Genomic DNA, 19148 nt, shown 5'->3' with positions numbered 1-19148 from the left:
TGCCTGAACTTTCGCCCGGCACACCTTTCTCATCCAACCTTCCTGAACCAGGTTTGCAGCCAGGATCTGTTTAAAAAGAAAAGCACCTTTTGTGTGCTTTTCCTCCAGGATCAAGGCTTTCCCATTCTCCTCTATCAAAGAGATATGTATATATATATAAAATGTCCCAACACCGAAGTCTGCCAACAAAGGGAAGACTTGGAAGACACTCTGGAGCTGAGAGTCAGGGATGCGCAGTTAGAAGCCAGTCTCCCTGCTCCATGGCTCCCCTGTCAGTGACATGAAACCTAAATTCAGACTGTTTTTAAAACTTAGTGGGGGAAAAAAAGCTGACAACCAGGTGTCTTCTTGTGGTTAACATTTGTGAGTAAAAGCAGTTGCCAAAGAAAACCAATTTGGCCCTAAGCACTAAAGCGAGCCTTCTTCAGCTGGGCCTTTAGAGTTGAAGTTCTGAATGTCACTTCTGAGGAGAGAAATGACTCTTCAGAGGGCCCGTGTGTCCACCACAGAGAAAAGTAACTTCATTCCCAGAAGTAGCTACTTTTAACATTTATTTTCATTTGTGTGTTTGTTTGTGTGTCTGTGTGTGTGTGTCTGTGTGTATGTGTGTGTCTGTGTGTATGCTGTGCATGTAAGTGCCCATGGGGACCAGAGAGGGGCTGCTTATCCCTTGGAGCTGGAGTAAAAGGTGATTGTGAACTCTCTGAAGGGAATGCCAGGATCCATACTCAGGTGCCCTGGAATAGCAATGAGCACTTTTAACCTTGGAACCCACTGCCCCAGCCCCAGACACTTAAACAAGCAGAATACAGTGTTCTACTCAGTGTGGAGTATGCCCGTCTGTGTTCACTTGCTTCTGCCGCCACTTGGACTTCCCCTCCGATGTCTTATCTGACCTGTCTACAGCAGAACCCCTGTTCTGTTTTGAGCCTGGTCCCAGGCTCCCTGGTCCTGAACTCTTTCTCCTTGATGAGGGGAGACTGCTTTGTAGGCACAGGTGTCCAACTTCCTTTTCTCTCAGATGGCTGATTTCATCTCTTCTCTTTCAAAAATTGTCTTTTTCCCCCTCTTTCTTTCTTTGAAATACGTCTTCATGATTTCATTTAAAAATTTCTGCGGGGTAGTCATTAGTAACTCTTGAGGCCAGCGATTCTGGAACATCGTCTTCGTGTCCTAATTTTTGAAGACACATGGTGGACTTTATAAAGAAAATCCTATTACCCTTGGCACATTTCCAAGACGTGTGGCCCACCGAGAGACCGGCAGACTGGGTAAGCAGGACATTGGAGCCCTATACTCGTTGAAAACTTTAGGAAAGAAAAGGTTAGCGAGGGCTCGCCGTCGTTGCTGCCTTTGTCCTCAGTCCTCAGAGCCCATTCTCCTGGAAGAGGAGATTGACTCCCTCCTCCTGTGACCCCAGGACCGGATTCTTCATTATGTTTGCAGAAAGAGTGCGGCCTGTTGAGGATAAGCACTTTGAACATGTGTGGCTTTACTTCTGCATTCCTGGAAGTCTGGGGCACTGAGGAAGACGGCAGGGATGGTTTCATAGGAACTTGGTGGCCCAGCTGTCTTCAGGGAAACCCTGAAAATTCTGGGTGTCCGTCTTCTGTTGAGAGCACTCGTGGGCAACGGAAAGTCCCTTCGATCTTCTTCCAGGGCTCTTCCTGGGATCCGAGCCACCACGTGGCTTATCTTTCCAGAGATATTTTTAATAGCCTCCTTGACTTGGGCAACGGTTAACTTCTCTTAGAAGACTAAGAATTCATAATTAGTTCATAATAGGAAATGGAGTGAAATATTCAGGCTGAGTTGTCAGGAGTGGGCCAAAGTCTCCGTCTGTGGGACTGGGGACTGGCTGTCTGACTCTTGTCCTGGGGCCCTCAGGGCCACCACTGAGGGACTCCACATTCACCCTTTCTTCCCCTTGCTCCTCCCACTCAGCACACGTGAGAAGAGGGCAGGGAGTACCTGGTTCCCTGATACACATTAGACACCCTACTTTGACCTTAGGTTATTTACCTTGTGAGAGTAACTAAATAATTCTCATGTTAATTACCAACATTGAAGAAGAGAGAAAAAACATGAGGAAAATTAAGATTCCCTGGGAAACATTTCCCAGAGGTCTTGTGGGTAGGCAATGCTTTTTCACTTTTGTTTGCTAGTTCTAGATTTTTTAAAATGGCGAAATATGGGGAGCCAACTTTGGACACATACACTAACATTTAAAAAAATAATGATATTATACTGTGTTTATTTTATAATCAAAATGTAACAAAGTAACATAGGCATTTTCTCCGGCTCACAGTCTCAAGCCTGGATTCAATGAATATTTTATAGATATTTTAATAGATAGCAGTTACAAAATTTGCAGAAAAATACATAAAGCCTTGGTTCCTTGATCATACAAACACTCATAGATAAAGAACAGATTGGCTGTTAGTACTTCCATTTTTCCCAATAGAGTTTCCCCTGGATGCATAAGAGTTAAGCTGGATTTGTGCCAACCGATTGTTATAGCAACCTGTTGCTGCTCTCCAGACCCTTTGCCTGTAACTGCACTGGGCTGTCTTTTTCTTATTAATAGTTTGGGCTATTAGGAGCCCAGCACCTATTAACTACTAACAGCAGTAAGCTTCTGGATGCTTCAGTATCATGCAGACCTCCTCCGAGTCTGCCTTTTGGCTCTGCTCGTGTGTGTGACTGCACGTTTGCCTGTGTGTGGATGCGCATGGGTGTGTCGGCCTGCAGCCTGACATCAGTGTCTTCCTCAGTCACGCTATCCTTTTTATTTATGGAGGCAGAGTCTCTCATTAAAACTGGGGCAGTCCAGCTAGCCAGCTTATCTAGTTAACCTAGGGGCCCCCAATTCTGCTTCCAGTGCGCTGGGATTACAGAGGGCACACACACCTGCCTGGCTTTTCCCTGCTTCTGGGGTCTGAACACTGAACCCCCACTTGTTCAGGGAGCACTTTCTCCTCAGAGCCATCTGTCCAGCCCACTGTCTTTTCACTCTTCTGACCGTGTTGTCTACCAGTGGCTTCCATGCCTTCTGAGGTTTGCTGTACTTAGAGAGACACATTAAATTATTTGTCTATATTCTATATTTGATGTATCCACTGATTTTACTTTTTATACATGCATCTCTTTGTTCTTTTTGTTGGTGGTTTTTTTTTTTTTGTATTCTGTTTCTGGAAGGACTCTGGCCCAAAGAGCAGATCATCAGAACACCATGGTGGTAACTTATCAAGTTGATTCTATAAAAAAAAAAAAAATCAAATCAAAACAAAACAAACCCCAAACAAACCAGGAGTAGCAAGTAAAAGAATAAAACAAGGCAACAATTCTATCAGCAAATTGGTCACCTAGACCACCTAGATCCTTCTAGTCATCTTAGCTAAGTATGACTTTAATATTTCATTCAGTTGGTCATTCTAACGTTTTTCAATTTTCTATTGTTACATAGTTTTATTACTGTTGCTATGGTTTGGTTTTAAAGGGCACTGACTGAGGAAAAACTTATATAGCCAGAATCGTGGCCTCATTCGTTGATTCATTTAGCTTCTTCCAAGCCATATTCACTGAATACCTACTGTGTTACGGAGTCTGCTGTATGCTCCAGATATGGAGCAGCAGGGCTTAAGGAAGCTCTTACAAGGAAAACCAGTTGTGATATTGAATCGGAGGAAAGTAAAAGTTATAATAAGGAACAGAGAGGTGACATGAGTATCTGGGCCTCTCTAGCTGACTGTAAACCCAGCTGTTTGGGAGGCTGAGGCAGGAGGATCTCTAGTTCAAGACCTGCTTGGGTAATGGTGAGTTTAAGTCTAGTGTGGACAACTTAGTGAGACCCGGAGTCAAAGTGAAAAGTAACCGGGGGTAAGGAGTCTAGTCTGTGGCTGAGTCCTTGCTTGTCGTGTTTAAGGTCCAAGGTCCGGTGCGCAGTCCTGCAAGGAAAACCCCCAAAGGCCTCTGTAAAACCATACCCCGTCCCCACCCCGAGCTGAGAAACTCCAAGGACAGGAAGGATCCAGAAATGCAAAAGAGCTGGGGAAACACCAGGTGCAGACCCCCAGGTAGGGGGAATATTCCAGAGCCAGAAGTGACTGGATGGGGCGCAGTGAGGAAGTAGACTGAGCATGGGAAGAAGTGAACTGTAGTCTTGTAAGCAATGCCCGGAAGTGGTAGGAGGCTCAGCACTCATTCTGAGAGGAGCAGAAAGTCCCAGAGGTGATTTCAGCTGGAAATGCCGGATTCAAGAAACGAGCTGAAATCAATTTAAAGGTAATTAAGCCGGTCTCTAGCACCGCCCTCTAGCTGTGATGTGGTGCACTGGGAAGCCACGTCTGGGATCAAGTAAGATTGAAGATGCTGAGGGAGGGGCTGTAGTAGGAGCCAGGAGCACTGAGAATGAGACCTTCAGAAATGCAAACTCGAGTGTCAAGAAGAAAAAACAGACGTTTCGGTAAAAAAACAAGATTTGTGTATTGCGGCCAATCTTGAGCTCCAGGTGCCTAACTTGCCTCCTCGGCAGCATGAGGAGATAGCAACAGGCCACTTCTAAGTCAGTCTGTCATTAGACTCATCCTGTCACTTGGCAGGCAGAGTAAGGGTCACCCAAATAATTCAAAACAATAGCAGCATGGACGGTCACTTCTCTGCCAGCAGGAGGCCATCATGCACCAGGTGCATGCATTTTCAGAAGCAAAGGTCAAGAGCCTTTGTCTCAGTCCCACAATGAGATTGGGGGTTATGATCTCGATACAGCTAAGCATCATTGGTAAGAGCTTTTCAACACATCAGGTTTCCACGTACTTGGTTCAGTAAAGCTAGAATTGCCCTCAGTCATATGGTAACCCTCAGCCCAATCATCACATGGTCCCGGTTACTCACGGCAGGGTAGGCTTTCTAAGGAGCCAGTGCAGCCGTGGCCTGCTTCCCTTTTCTTCCCACCCACCACCTGACCAGCCCATCTGCATCCTCAAGCGTTTGCTCAACCATTGTCTGGTCAAGTTTCTTTTCTGTTTTATATCTTATTTTAACGCTGATGGATACTGTGTTTACCCCACCTTTTGTAATTTGGTCCTCGACCAGGTTATTTAGTAAGCTTATCAAAATCCAGGGGTTAGGAATACGGCTCAGTCGGTAAAGGGCTTGCTACATAAACATGAAGACCTGAGCTCAATTCTTAGAATCTCCAAAAGCCAGGTGTGGTGGCTCCTGCCTATGACCCTAGTGTTGGGGAGACAGACACAGGAAGATCTTAGGATTCTCTGGCCAGCTAGTCTAGTCTAATCTGTGAGGTCCGGCTTCAGTGAGAGGTATTTTCCCCTCCACCATCTTAGTGAGGGAGACATCTGACATCAACCTCGGGCTTCCGCATGTGCATATATATGTGTACACACACACAGAGATACACACATATGTACACACAGTGAGGATCATGCATTTCCTTTGGCTTAATTAAACTGATAATGAGTAAGTGCTGTAATTGTCTTGATCGGTTTCTCGCGTAGCAGTGTGTGGTTACTGCGGTTAATGGGCTGGCGTCATTAGATCTGCACAGATTCCCATGCCTCAAGCTGTGTTAGAGCCATTCTTTCCTCTGCTCTTGGGAAAGTTTCCCCTTTGTTCTGAACCTGTTGGTGATTGTTACTGTCGCTGGCGAGAGTTGCGGCATTCCTCCAGCCTTCTGACATTGTTCGTGCTTATGAAGGGGTGACTGCAGTTTCAGGCCCCTGGCGCCTGTCTCCCAGCTGGTATTCCCCACCAGGGAGTGCTGGGAACTTGTCTTTTTAGTTTTTCTGTTGCTTTCTTTGCTTTACACCCCTCTATCGTTGCTATAGTGAAGCCTGTACCTTTACAATAAATATCTTTACCTACTAGGCGGCCAGGCAAAACTACAAACTGAGAAGAGAGGAGCAAGATAGTATGTTCAGGGAAGTCTCAATAACTCACACATTTAAACTTTTCCTTTGAGATGCTAGAATTTTTGGACCCAAATACCATTTACTTTTCTCCAAAGTTTAGATGTGTTAAAATCTAAGTCAGATTCCTCTTGAGCATCCATTATGTCACTTAGCTTTTGTTCTGTGTTTCTGCCACCTGCTCCAGCCACTCATTCTTTCCTACGGTTTGCAGGTTGAGCGGCTCCGGGGGGTGGAGGGTGCTTTGAAGAAGAGTTGAGCACGTTCAATCCTTCCCAGTACTAGGAACATTGTGACTCCTAGTGGGTTAAGGAACAGGGCTGGAAAGACATAGTAGTTTAGATAAGTGCTGACAAGTTTCACTTGCATTCTCTGCTACCTCTTACTGTCTTGGTATTTCAAAACTTTGTTGCTTTTGCTATCATTTTCTGGCTTTGCCTGAGGCTTCTGAGTGTGTGTGTGTGTGCATGTATGAGTCTGTGAGTGTGTGTGTATTGTGTGAGTGAGTGTGTGTGCGCATGTGTGTCTGTTAGTGTGTGTGCACATGTGAGTCTGGAGTGTGTGTGCGTGCATGTGAGTGTGTGTGCATGTTTGATTCTGTGAGTGTGTGTGAGCATATATGTGAGAGTGTATTCGTGTGTGTGCATGTGTGTGTGTAAATGTCTTGGGGATGCCTCTGGTCTCTGCTCCCCTGGAAATGAGAGTACAGCATTCATCATCATGATTGGCACTTTCCATGTAGGCTCTAGGAAATCGGACTCAGTTCTGCTTACAAGGCAAGCGCATTACCCACTATGCCACCTCCCCAGCTCTGGGGCCTTCTTACTAAAGGATCTCGGGGTTGCGGTAGCGTCACCTACCATTTCTTCAACACTGAGTGGCTAGTGAGGAGCACACATTACTGGATGCTCTTGAAGCTGTAGGGCTACACTGCATACTCCTCTGCCCCAGGACATACATCAAGTATAGCTCCTGACACAACTTATTGTGATCTCCCCACTCACATCTTCCAGTGTGTGAGCTCTAGAAGGCACAGCAATGTCTCTATCAGAAGCTGACCCTCCAGACACTCACTCCACCAACTGCCTTGAATCTTCATTATGGTTCATGCAAAAACAAGCTCTTGTCTCTTAGGTTCAGAATTTCTTACACAGTCTCTCTCTCTCTCTCTCTCTCTCTCTCTCTCTCTCTCTCTCTCTCTCTCTCTCTCTCTCGTGTGTGTGTATAGGGTTCTCCATATGTCAGGGTTCTAAGAATCTAGTACACACCTCTGCGTTTATTCAATGAAAAGTGTATCATGGAATGTCAACACACATCCTTTAGACTAAAGCGACTGTGGTTGATTTTAAAGTTGTCACCCGCACACCCTCAAGAGCCCCCAGTCGTCTTCTCTGGGCTCTAAAACTCCTTTGTGAGGACTCTGTTCTCAAGCTCAGGGAAGACAATGCTAGGTCCCTCCACCTTCCCAGTCAAGTGCTCCTGTAGTATTGACACCTGTGAATTATGACCACAATGGCATTCTCCTTGCTCTCTGAACCCTTCACCTCACGGTCAGAACTTTGTGTCTGGAATCACGGGTACCCTGTGCTGCAACCCTCACTCACCTACTTAACAATGATGTGTTCCCAAGTCTCACCTGCTGGAGCTTGAGCACGTGACCTTCAGGGACCCTTACTCATCCCACGTTCTGTCCCAGCACCTAGCCCACAGAGTGATTATTCAGTCAGTTAGGCTAAGGAGCTTCCAATATCACGCTCAAGGCAAACATATATGTAAAGTCTTTCTTGAGATAGTTTGTAGCTCAGGCTGGCCTGGAATTCACTATGTAGTTCAGGCTGGCCTGGAACTCACTGTGTAGCTCAGGTTGGCCTAGAAGTCCGTAAAACCCTCATGTCTCAGTTTGTGGAGTGTTACGATCATAGACATAAGCCACCTTGTCCAACTTAATCTTTTGAAATGAGACTGGTTTCTCATTATTAAAAAGCAGTTTTTAATTAAAGTTTATCTTCTAGATATTTTACCCATGCTGTATGGCATCAAGGCTACTTTCGTTTTCTTTTAACTTTATTTTTATGTGTATAGGTGTTTTACCTGCATATGTGTGCAGTAGCTGCAGAGGCTAGGGGAGGACATTGGATCCCCTAAGGCTGAAGACAGACAGCTGTTAGCCACCCTATGGATGCTGGGAATTGAACCCAGGCCCTCTGGAAGAGCAGTCAGTGCTGTTAACCACTGAGCCATCTCTCCAGTTTCAGCAAGGCTCTTTTCTCAGCTTTCCAGTCCTAAGGCATGCAGTGGTGCATGCTCGGTTTCTGCTGCATTCTAAGCGCTTTCGTTACTCAATTGCCATCAGTCTGGTTCTGTTTATTCAGGCACTGACCATATCTTATAAGTTACACGTTAGATTGTCCCAGTCCCTGGAGGCTCATCACTGCATATCTCAGGACACAGAGGGAAGCTCCAGTTCAGAACCTCCAGACTCGAGCAACCCAGCACTCTGAAGTACCACAGTCACCTAGGTTTAAGTCCCACTGCTCTGGTTTATGGCTAGTATGTCTGGGGATGGGGTTGTGTTTGCATTTCCCCTTTCTTAGGAAATAGGACCTGGAGTGAGTCTGGTCTGCGGGTTAGCCTTAGGAGTGCTTTCTCAGCCTTCTTCCTGAGAGGGAAGGGCTTTGGGGTACATATCTGCAAGAGAGGAGAATCTGCTGCCGGCTCAGGGTAACACACACACACACACACACACACAGTCCCAGAGTGTGTGAGTGGCATTTGGCAACAGCTGTAGACACAGGTGAGATAGCCCGGGAGCTGCCTACTGTTAAACCCTCCAGTCTTTACGGGCCCTCCCCATCCACCTTTGAGCAGCATAGACCTTCTTCAGTAGGAACTATTTTCTCCATGTCTTTCTCTGTCCTGGCTGGTTTTCTGTCAACTTGACACAAGCTAGAGTCATCAGAGAGGAAGGAGACTCAGTTGAGGACATACCTCCATTAGATCCAGCTGCAGGAAATTTTCTCCTTAGTGATCAGTGGGGACGGGCCCAGATCTTATTGGGTGGTGCCATCCCTAGACTGGTGAACCTGGGTTCTAAAAGAAAGCAGCTGAGCAAGCCAGGAAAAAAAGCCAGTAAGAAGCACCCCTCCATGGCCCCTGCACCAACTCCTGTCTCCAGGTTCCTGCCCTGTTTGAGTTCCTGTCCTGACTTCCTTCAGTGGTTAAGGGCAATGTGGAAGGATAAGCTGAATAGACCCTTTCCTCCCCAGCTCACGTTATGGTCATGGAGTTTTTTCACAGCAGCAGAGACCCCAGCTACCTCCCTCTCCCTCTCATCTTCTCTCCCTTCACTTTTCTTTTAACCTTCCCCCCTTTCCCCTCTCCCCCCTCTCCCTCCCTCCCTTCCTTTCTCTATCCCTCCCTTCCTATCTTCCTTCTTCTTCCTTCATTTCTTATCTCCTTTTAAAATTGCTGGTAGGACGGTTCTAGCTAACCTAGTGTACCAATCTTAGAAATGACATCATAGTCAGGTGGTGGTGGCACATGCCTTTAATCCCAGCACTCGGGAGGCAGAGGCAGGCAGATTTCTGTGAGTTTGAGACCAGCTTGGTCTGCAAGAGCTAGTTCTAGGACAAGCTCCAAAGCTACAGAGAAACCCTGTCTTGAAAAACAAAAACAGCAACAACAACAAAAAAATCAATTTAGAAACAGAAAACCAGGGAGAGCAGGATGGCTCCATAGGTAAGGTAATTGCTGTGGAAGCTGAAGACTGGAGTTCAGCCACACATAGAGGTGGAAGGAGAGGACTGGCTCTGTGCAGTTGTCTTCTGAGTACTCAAGCACACCGTGATGTTCATACCCACCCTATCATGTCTTTCAGTTTCTTTTAAAGTTTTAGTCCAGGTAGACAGCCCAGATCATAGTTGTATAGGGTGTTATTTAAATAGGAAGGCCAAGCTCACAGCACAGCCCACCTGTTTACTCTATGACCTCTGATCTGTGTCAACTCTGTCCCAACAGGAGAACTATATCACAACAGTTCGGTCATGATCATGCTGATTACATTCTACTGCTAAATATACCTTATGCATTGTTCTATTATGCTATATATAAAATTTAGATTAATTTTCTATTGTACATGTTCTATACTACATTATCTCTTAGTAAAATTCATGTTTTTAGTGTTAATAATTTCTATATGCCCAGCATATTTTGTACTCCTCACCTTGAAGACTTAGCTACGAAACATGTGTCTCATCAGTTATGGCCATGGTTCCATAGCCACCTCTCATTATTGTCTCTGGCCTTGATGATCACATGTCCAGCCATCAGTTTGGAGTTGATGAACCAAGTTGACAAGAATATAGCTGGGCGAAGGCAGAGAGCTGCTATCCTACCTCTCTCAAGCGGTTTATATTCTGGCATTAAATATTTATTCTTAGACAATTTCGTTCATGTATATAATGTATTACTATCATACCCATTCCTCGCCACTCTTTCTTCTGGAATCTTGTAATCATTGGTATTTATCCATAAATGGGGGACATAATTCTTCTCAGAGTTATAGGACGAAGATTCTCTAAATCCTTAACGATTTAATTCTGTCGATTTATATAAAATGCCAGTCATTTCAAACCCAAAGTGTCATGATTGATTTCCCTTTTGTTGTTTTTGGAATAGCACACTCTCACACACAGAAACTCATATTTTCACACTCTTCTCCCAACCCGTCCACCCACACTCTTTACAACAGGAGATACTGTACAGTAAGATGCAGGAAATGCCAGGCAAAGCTTTTGATTCTGACAACAGGCATTTTGAGTGAGATGGGTTGCTACCTGCAAAGGCAGGTTACAAAGGAGTGGAGGCCCCTTTGGATTTCCTGAGACAAAAGGTCACCGGTCTGAGAGTTCTGTGTCTGGGAACAGGTGACGTGTGTGACCAGGAAGTGTAGGCCAGGAGACTGGGAGAAACAGGCTGTTCCTGGGTGTTTAAAAACTGTCTTCTGTGGCAGAAGCGCGATGGCATCTCTTGATTCTGAGGTGAAGGAAGAGCGTCTGAGGGAAGACCTGAAGTTCTACTTCATGAGCCCCTGTGAGAAATACAGAGCCAGACACCAGATCCCATGGAAGCTGGGCTTGCAGATTCTGAAGATAGTCATGGTAACCACACAGGTAACTCACACAATGACTCCTCCCTTCCCCGAGATCCAACCATCTCCACCTGTTCTGTCCTTGCTTGTTTATCTGCAAGACTCACGCTGAAGTTCATGAGACTGAAATTAAGTCTCCTCGGAGGGCAGAGGGCAGAGAGTAGGCCGAAGTTCAGTTCAGAAGACCTGGTTTCAGTAAGAGTTCATGAGGCCACATCTCCACCGGAACTGTAAAAAACAGATAAAAGAAGATCCATGTAGAAGGGGTTTCTTAATCTTCTCACCCCAATCCATGCGAGGTGCACAAGCTGCCAAGGAGTTCTCAAGAATCCATCTTACAGTATTTAATATGTGTTTGAAAGTCTTCAGACATAGAAAATGCTGTTTCCTTAATCAGAAGCGTTGTGCCCCCATGTAAGTGCTAACTACAGGCACTATCAAGAATGTCTGAGCGTTGCACTGGACCTTGATCTAAGGTTGTCCTGCAGATCGGTTATCACCAGAACTGGAACGGCTGTCAGCGCTGTCATCTAGCTGTTGAGCTGTGGCTTTGACCTCATCTGTGGGTGACTTCTCCCGAGGTGACTACAGTTGAACATACATGTCTGAAAAAAAAACCAGTACTGATTTGGAGTCTTTAGCTCTACTATGCGTAATCTACTGGGACCATCAATCCAAAAGGATAATTTTTCTGAAATACAACATAAAAAATGTAAGGAATGCTTCCATGTGGAAATGAGAGGCCCTCGGCTGTGATTACAGCTGCAACTTGACTCTGAGTTTGTTCAGGAGTCTTCAGGTTGGATGATGTGCTGTCCCAGCTCATTCAGAAAAGCAAGTCACATAGGCTCTGAGGCTAGGAACACTGCCATCCGGAGACCTGAGCTCAGTTCCCAGCACACACTGTGGCTCATACTTATAACTCCAGACCTAGAGTATCTGATACCATCTTCTGGATTCTGTAGACATGGGACATATATTGGTGTACAGGCAAAACACTCAAATGCATTAATATAATAAAACAACATAAAAGTAATTAAAAGAGAGAAAGGCAAGCAGTCGCTTCAGAAGACGTAAGACCCTGCACGCCCAGGGTGCAGGGGCGTGGTTAATAATAGCATGCATCGCTTGCCCTTTTCCACTCTTGGTTTTCAAGTTTAGTTTTGGTGACCTATAAATTAGAGTCTTCTTCGTTGTTTCTTAAAAGGCAAAGAAATGATTTAGTTGATTATTTACCAGTTTTCTATCTTGCTTAAACTTTGATGTTTTAATCTAGTACTGTTGTTAAAATTGTAACTGCCGTAGGCATAAAAAAATCATTGCCATCTTAACTTAGTTTTTTTTGGTCTGGTTACTATTGAATCACATTAACTTTCCTCTTCAAAATGTTACCTGCTTATGCTTTTCCCATTCTCAGCATTCCCCCAGCGTAGTTTCTTATCTCTGATTTAGATTTGTTTTAATTTTTATTTACACGTTTGTGAGTATACACATATGAGTGCAGTACCTGGATAGACCAGAGAGGGCATCAGATCTCCCAGAGTGGGAATTAAACCTGGTTGTGAGCTGCCCGGTGTGGGTGCTGTGAACCAAACTCTGATCCTCTGCCAAAGCAGCCAGTGCTTTTAGCCACTGAGCCATCTTTCCATCCACACTTATCTCTGATTTCAAACACAGAAGAAACATCTCATTTGCAGGGCACTGAGTTGAGGCACACTGTAGTTACCTATTCTGCTGCTGATAGCTCACAGGTTAATGGTTGCCACGGCAACCGCGAGGAGGGTCTTAGGCATGGTTACTCAGTTTATCCTTTCTGCAACCCTGTGAATTGAGCTCGGTTAGAATCCCCTTTTCATGGACGAAGAAACTGGGACAAAAGGGTTAAATAATTTGGTGTCATGCAGAGTTGGGGTTTGAGCCCAGCCAGTCTCCAAAGCCGTCTTGTTCTCTTTTGGTATCTTGTGCTGGACACAGGCTTTGTCTTCTTGGTTTGCAGGTAGGAAGACAGGCCAGTGGGCCAGACTGCTTCAAAGTTCGTCTTGAACAAGTCCCAGTCTCTTCAAATGCTGTTATCATCTTACTTTTATTTTGTTATTTATATGTTTGAGTGATTCGTCTGGATGCCACATGTGTGCAGTGCCTCCAGGATCTAGGAGAAGGTGTCAGATTCCCTGGGGCTGGAGTTGCAGAAGTTGATAGCTACCATGTGGTTGCTTGTGGGATGAACCTGAGCCTGGGTCCTCTGGAAGAGCAGCCAGTGCTCGTAACTCTAACTGCAGCCCAATCCTACTGTTCTTTCTTAGGAAAGTGTTCACTTCATTCTCCTCCTGCTCAGGAATTCTACTGTGGGTGAGTGCACACGGACATCAGAGGTCATCTTGAGTGTCATTCATCGGGGGTCCTGAGACAGGGTCTCTTCTAGGCCTGGAGCTTCAGCAGGATTGTTAGGGTAGCTAGCCATCAAGCTAGGGGAATTCCCTCGTTTCTCCCATTTTGCTATCACAGGGATTCCACACACACATCCTCCCATGCCCAGCATTTTACACAGGTTCTGGGGATTGAACCAAGACCATCAGACTCACGAAGCAAGCAATTCACAAACCACTGCTCAGAAAGTTCTGAAAAGTGCTTCTTTTCCCAGAAGACAACTATGAATTTATAGTCCAGAATTCATGGATTCCCAGCATCTTCCTCACCCTCTGTCCAGGGAGGTTTCATCTACGGCCTCCTGTCCAGACGCCAGCCAGATCAGACAGGTGTTTCTCGCTGACATTTGTACCTCTCTGCCCAGAGTGGTTCTTTCCTCTTCACTCTGCAGGTGTGATGTGAAGACTCGCTCCCCCATTGTGTAATGTCCCTCTCTCTGCTCTGCTGTAGGCATCTCTTATTTTACTTTTTATAATAAACAAATTCTGGGAACTGGTATTTGCTCTTTGTGTGGATTTCTGTTTCTCTCTTAATATAAGCCTATCAGTTACAACCTACTCCTGCCCCAGTCTTATTCCCATGTGGCATCTATCTATCATCTATCTATCTATCTATTTATCTATCTATCTATCTATCTATCTATCTATCTATCTATCTATCTATCTATCTAGTTGTGGATGGCTTGGTCACTTCTTACATCATCCCACCTTTCCTGCCTCCTCATTCTCTGTCTCTTCCTAATCCAGTGAGTCTGAAGATCACAGGATTAGGAAAAATTTAGAAAGAAAAAAGAAGCTAGCTCTGTGTTCGGCAATAACTTATGACCTCAGGGAAGGCGTCTGCCTTCTTTCCTGAGTTCCAGTCTTTCTATGCTGTACAACAGTCAGAGTGACATCTTGCTTTTACTGGACATAGTACACTTTCTCCTACGGTGATTTATAATGAGGACTTTGATTCCCAGCTTTTCCAGACTTCATTAAATGTGTGTGTGTGTGTGTGTTGTATCTTGTTCATGGAAAATTTTGGCATTTAACGGTGGTATGGGATGTAGTTTCTTGCTGCCACTTTTTGAGAATACAGTCATTTAGTCGACACCATCCTCCCTTGCTCCTGCTGCTTAGGCAAAGCTGGTTTTGTCAAGGCCAGAGACTGCACCATTTCCCTCTCATAATGGTCTCTTCTAAGAGTTTTGGCAATTTCAGCCCTTACTTGATGATGCTGGACTGTGCATAGAGACATTGGCTTTTTTCTTGGAACAAGAGAACTGGGAAAAATTCCTGCTCTTCATCCTAGATGGAAGTGGTACTAGGAAGACATCTTCATACTAGATGGAAGTGGTACTAGGAAGACATCTTCATCCTAGATGGAAGTGGTACTAGGAAGACATCTTCATCCTAGATGGAAGTGGTACTAGGAAGACATCTTCATCCTAGATGGAAGTGGTACTAGGAAGACATCTTCATCCTAGATGGAAGTGGTACTAGGAAGACATCTTCATCCTAGATGGAAGTGGTACTAGGAAGACATCACAGTGTCACCATCTCTTCATCTCAGAATTGTGTCGATGGCTTTAAGTTTAAATAAGGCCGTGGCTTTCGATATCAACAAATCATGTGCCCCATTTGCGATCAGTTTGTCAGTTCCTTCCTCAGACACTTTGTGTGCCTTCAACTTCACTACGAGGGTGGGAAGGGAGGGTCTCACAGCCCCGTGTCTAGAGTCAGGTGGCAGCCTTTGCTGTAAGTGCGTGGCAAAGTGACTGAGAGGATAAACAGGTCCTAGTATCAGGAAGAACAGCATTCAGACCCTTAGACACTTTTCCAGATGCCGTGCCTGACTATATGGCCGGACATCAGGTGATAGATGTGTGCAATGGTGCTACATTCATCAGGTTACTCTGTTTGATGGTGACAGGTGGGTCACCGTCCAACTGTCACCCATTCCCCTTCTGACTCAATAGTGCTACGTAAACAAACAAACAAAGCCTCCTCCTCATGGAGTCTAGTTTAATTGGTGAGTTACATGAAGTCATTATACATTTTTTTTAAATCACAATGCTTGGTACTCTGTGATGAGTACTCAGCACTGTGGACAACATCTCTCTCGCTCCACTCCAGCTTGGGGAAGAACCACTCTATACACGATGATTAAAGAATTTTATCCAAGGGGCTACTGCTCAGGCTGTCCGGAGATAGCTGGCCTCTTTCAAATCTTCAAACACTCCTGTGTGTTGCTTCCCTAGTTTATAGTCTTAGCTTTTAGAAAACAACCCAACCCTTGCTGACATCCCTTGCAAGGGACGTCAGTATTGAAAGTCATCATTTAGCTGGAGAATTTGGCTTTTAGGTTGCTTGATTTTCAGAACAGGTTGGAATAGGCTTGGGGTATCTTCTCTGATGGTTTTCTTAGCATAGCTGTGTTTCTGATGATTGTTTAATCATTGGTATTTGAGGAATTTGGTGTGATGACATTAAGTTATTAAAGCGTATCATCTGTAGACATGCTCAAGCAATGGTTGCTTCTATAATTCTGAAAAGTCTAGCACCAAATCCACTCCTATGAGAAGTTTCCCAGAGACCTTTTAAAGTTTTAAGTGGAAAGGCTTTGTTTACGCAGTGTAATAATGAGCTTTGGAGCCAAGCTCAACTTCCATTCTAGCTATGAGGCTGGGGGCCATTTCCTGAAGGCTAACGCGGTTAACATCAGTGTAAAGTGTGGGCTGAGGCAGTAGCATGGCCTGGTTGTAGTGGTGGACGGGGCTGGGGGCTTATGGCAGTTGCTGAAAACACGGGGACTCTTGCTGTTAACTATCCAGTCTTTAAAAATCAACGCACATTCTCATATTCAGCACTGATTGGATTCACCAAGACATACTAAAAACCCAACCAGACAAAATACAAAAGTTAAAACTGTAAGCCACTGGGAAGTCCTTATGCCGATTTTGTCAGTCTCATGATTTATACATCGTTGTGTGTATATAGCATGCTGAGGAACACCGGATATGACAGTCAGGGTCACACAGTCCACTTTCCTGATTTCACACATGAGACACAGCTCAAGGTTCCATGATGATTCAGTGGAATCGTCACTGCGAGGAAACATTGCAGTCTTGGTTTGTAAGACTGCTTGGGGAAGTGGGGAAGGTGTGTGAGAGAGAAAGCTTGCTGAGGTTTCCTTTACCACAGCCACCTGTGTGTCAATGTGTTTGTGTGGGAGCCTTGATCGAGAGCACGCTATGTGGGACAGAGTACAGGGGTAAAGATGTGCACTGCAGGCATGCATGTGTACACGTGTGTGTGTGTGTGTGTGTGCATTGGGGGTCAAGCCTCTGTGTGTGTGTGTGTGTGTGTGTGTGTGTGTGTGTGTGCATGAGAGGGGGATCAAGCCTGTGTGATGTGTGTGTGTGTATGCTTGGGGGGGTCAAGCCTCTGTGTGTGTGTGTAGTTTTGAATGAGAGTGTGCTCTATGTGACAGAGTGCAGGGGTGAAGGCTTGCACTGCAGGCATGTGCACATATGCACAATGTGTGTGAAGAGGGATCATGCCTGTGTGGTAGCGTGTGCATGGGCATAACATGTGCAGCTTCCTGGCTTCTTATGAACCTGTGGCAATAGCTGTTTTTCCTATTGATGAAGTCTAAGGGGAAACTGTAGCTCTTGATGAAGAGAGTCTGAGTATTTGACTTTATGTCAGCAAATAGATGATTTGGGGAGGGGGGAATGTTGAGGCAGGGTCTCATTATATAACCTGGCTGGCCTTGAACTCACGGCAATCCTTCTTCCTTTGCTCCCTGCATGTTGGTATTGCAGGAATGGTCACTATCCCCACCAGCAAGTGATTTTTAAGGGGGCAGACACCCTAAAGGACAGAAAACATCCAGGATCAAAGTCCTGGGTGTGGTGTCAACTGTCATTTCTATGAGTCATTTCTTCTTCCCTGCTTGCTGAGGCAGAGAAGCACGTGACAGTCCTGTCTGTCTGAGGCACTTCTGTCAGGCTAAGGAACCCCAGAGAAAGTCTCAGGACAGACAGGGTGGGAGAAGCCTTAGGGCTGTCTTCAGCTCAAGGTCCTGGCATGTCCCAGCATCGTTCTCTGGGATGCTAAGTCCCAACACACTCTTATACTGGGAATTGTTGATCCAATGCAATGGGCGATTCTCTTTCAGGCTTGTTTTTTTTTTTTTAACAGTGTTGCTCTTAATGTGTAAATCAAGGAATGGATATTTTTCCTCAGATGCTTAGCGATGAGAATTGATAAGAATTGATAACAATCAGCAGCAGCCATTTTCTTTCCCTGGTAAATGGCAAAAACCACATTCCTGTGTTTTCTTTTGCAGCTTGTTCGCTTTGGCTTAGGCAACCAGCTGGTGGTGGCTTTCAAAGAAGATAACACTCTTGCTTTTAAGCATCTGTTCTTGAAAGGCTTTTCCGGAGTCGATGAAGATGATTATAGCTGCAGCGTATACACTCAAGAGGACGCCTATGAGAGCATCTTCTTTGCTATGAAGCAGGCAAGTGTTCTGAATGTCCTACTTTTAAACACTACAGTGTGTCTTGTCAAGCTCTGGCAACTGCCTGGAGGCCAGTAGGGCTCACAGGGTAGAGCCTAGGAACCTCAGTGTGAGACGCAGTCTGAGAGACGAGTAAGACCTTGGTTTCGGCTGGGAGGAGGTTGCGAGTATCCCTCAGGGTGTTGCTTTGGTGTGGCGTTCGATGAGGCAGTGTGTCCCTGTTCAACTGAAGAAAATAACCGTATGCTGTGTTGAACTGGACAGGGTTCCCCCCAAAGGCATTGTATAAGCAATAAAAGTAGCTACAGTTGTATTCCATATGGTAGGACTTGTGGTTTTTAAGAACTCATGTGTTTATTTAACTGTGTTTTTATAAAAACAGTATCGTCATCTAAAGAACATTTCCCTGGCAACTCTTGGTTATGGAGAGAATGAAGACAACGGAACTGGCTTGAAATTCTGTAAGCAGCACTACAAGACAGGCGCCATGATTTCTCCTAACGAGACCCTGAATATCGACAGTGACATTGAGACAGGTAACAGCAGTGACCGTCTTGTCATGTGACTTTGTCATTTTCTGTGATGAGCAAAATGGCTCCTGTGTGCTGGCAACTCAGTGGAACTCAGAGGAGCAGGCTTTCTCTGGCCCGGGCTGTTTGTTTCCACAGTTGCCGCCCAAGGCTTTGGCTCAGGAAACCACACGTTCCAGGTGATGGGAAGGGAGCGCTATTTTGGTCTGTCTCTTCGAACATCTTAAAATTCTGCAGTATGTGCTCTTAACCATGTATCCTCTGCCTCCACTTCCCAAGGGCTGGAACCAAGGGTTTGCACTGCTATACCGCTCTACCGTTTATAAAATATGCAGTGGTCTTCAAAGGCGAATTGAGGTTGGTGATTATCATTCCTTCCCTTAGGAGACTGCTTGACAAAAAACGTCCCAGCTCACCATGCAGTCACTTGGAGCTGCTCTGTTAAGAATGTAGGTGAGCACACAGTGTGTGCTTTAAGAATGTAGAAGAGTAGGTGAGCGCACAGTGTGTGCTTTAAGAATGTAGAAGAGTAGGTGAGCACACAATGTGTGCTTTAAGAATGTAGAAGAGTAGGTGAGCACACAGTGTGTGCTTTAAGAATGTAGA

The 19148-nt window shown here is 45.3% G+C and overlaps 1 protein-coding gene across 4 annotated transcripts in view; it reads left to right on the top strand.

Annotated features, from left to right (window-relative positions):
• The window catches only part of Mcoln2 (mucolipin TRP cation channel 2), a 42936-nt gene that overhangs the window by 2364 nt on the left and 21424 nt on the right, over nucleotides 1-19148 (top strand). For 3 of the 4 annotated variants that reach the window (XR_012911375.1, XM_075981141.1, XM_075981142.1), the window contains exons 2-4: nucleotides 10939-11098; nucleotides 17839-18012; nucleotides 18395-18548. Coding sequence is in view for 3 of the 4 variants with exons in the window: in XM_075981141.1 (XP_075837256.1) it covers nucleotides 10939-11098; nucleotides 17839-18012; nucleotides 18395-18548 (488 nt within the window). In the remaining variant the exon portion in view is untranslated. The remainder of the gene's footprint in view (nucleotides 1-10938; nucleotides 11099-17838; nucleotides 18013-18394; nucleotides 18549-19148) is intronic. The other variant, XM_075981143.1, reaches the window with a different exon arrangement.

The sequence above is a fragment of the Microtus pennsylvanicus genome, chromosome 7 (assembly GCF_037038515.1).
Source record: "Microtus pennsylvanicus isolate mMicPen1 chromosome 7, mMicPen1.hap1, whole genome shotgun sequence".
Classification (NCBI taxonomy): Eukaryota; Metazoa; Chordata; class Mammalia; order Rodentia; family Cricetidae; genus Microtus; species Microtus pennsylvanicus.
The sequence above is the reverse complement of the archived record's forward strand: the minus strand, read 5'-3'. Positions and strand labels throughout refer to the sequence as shown.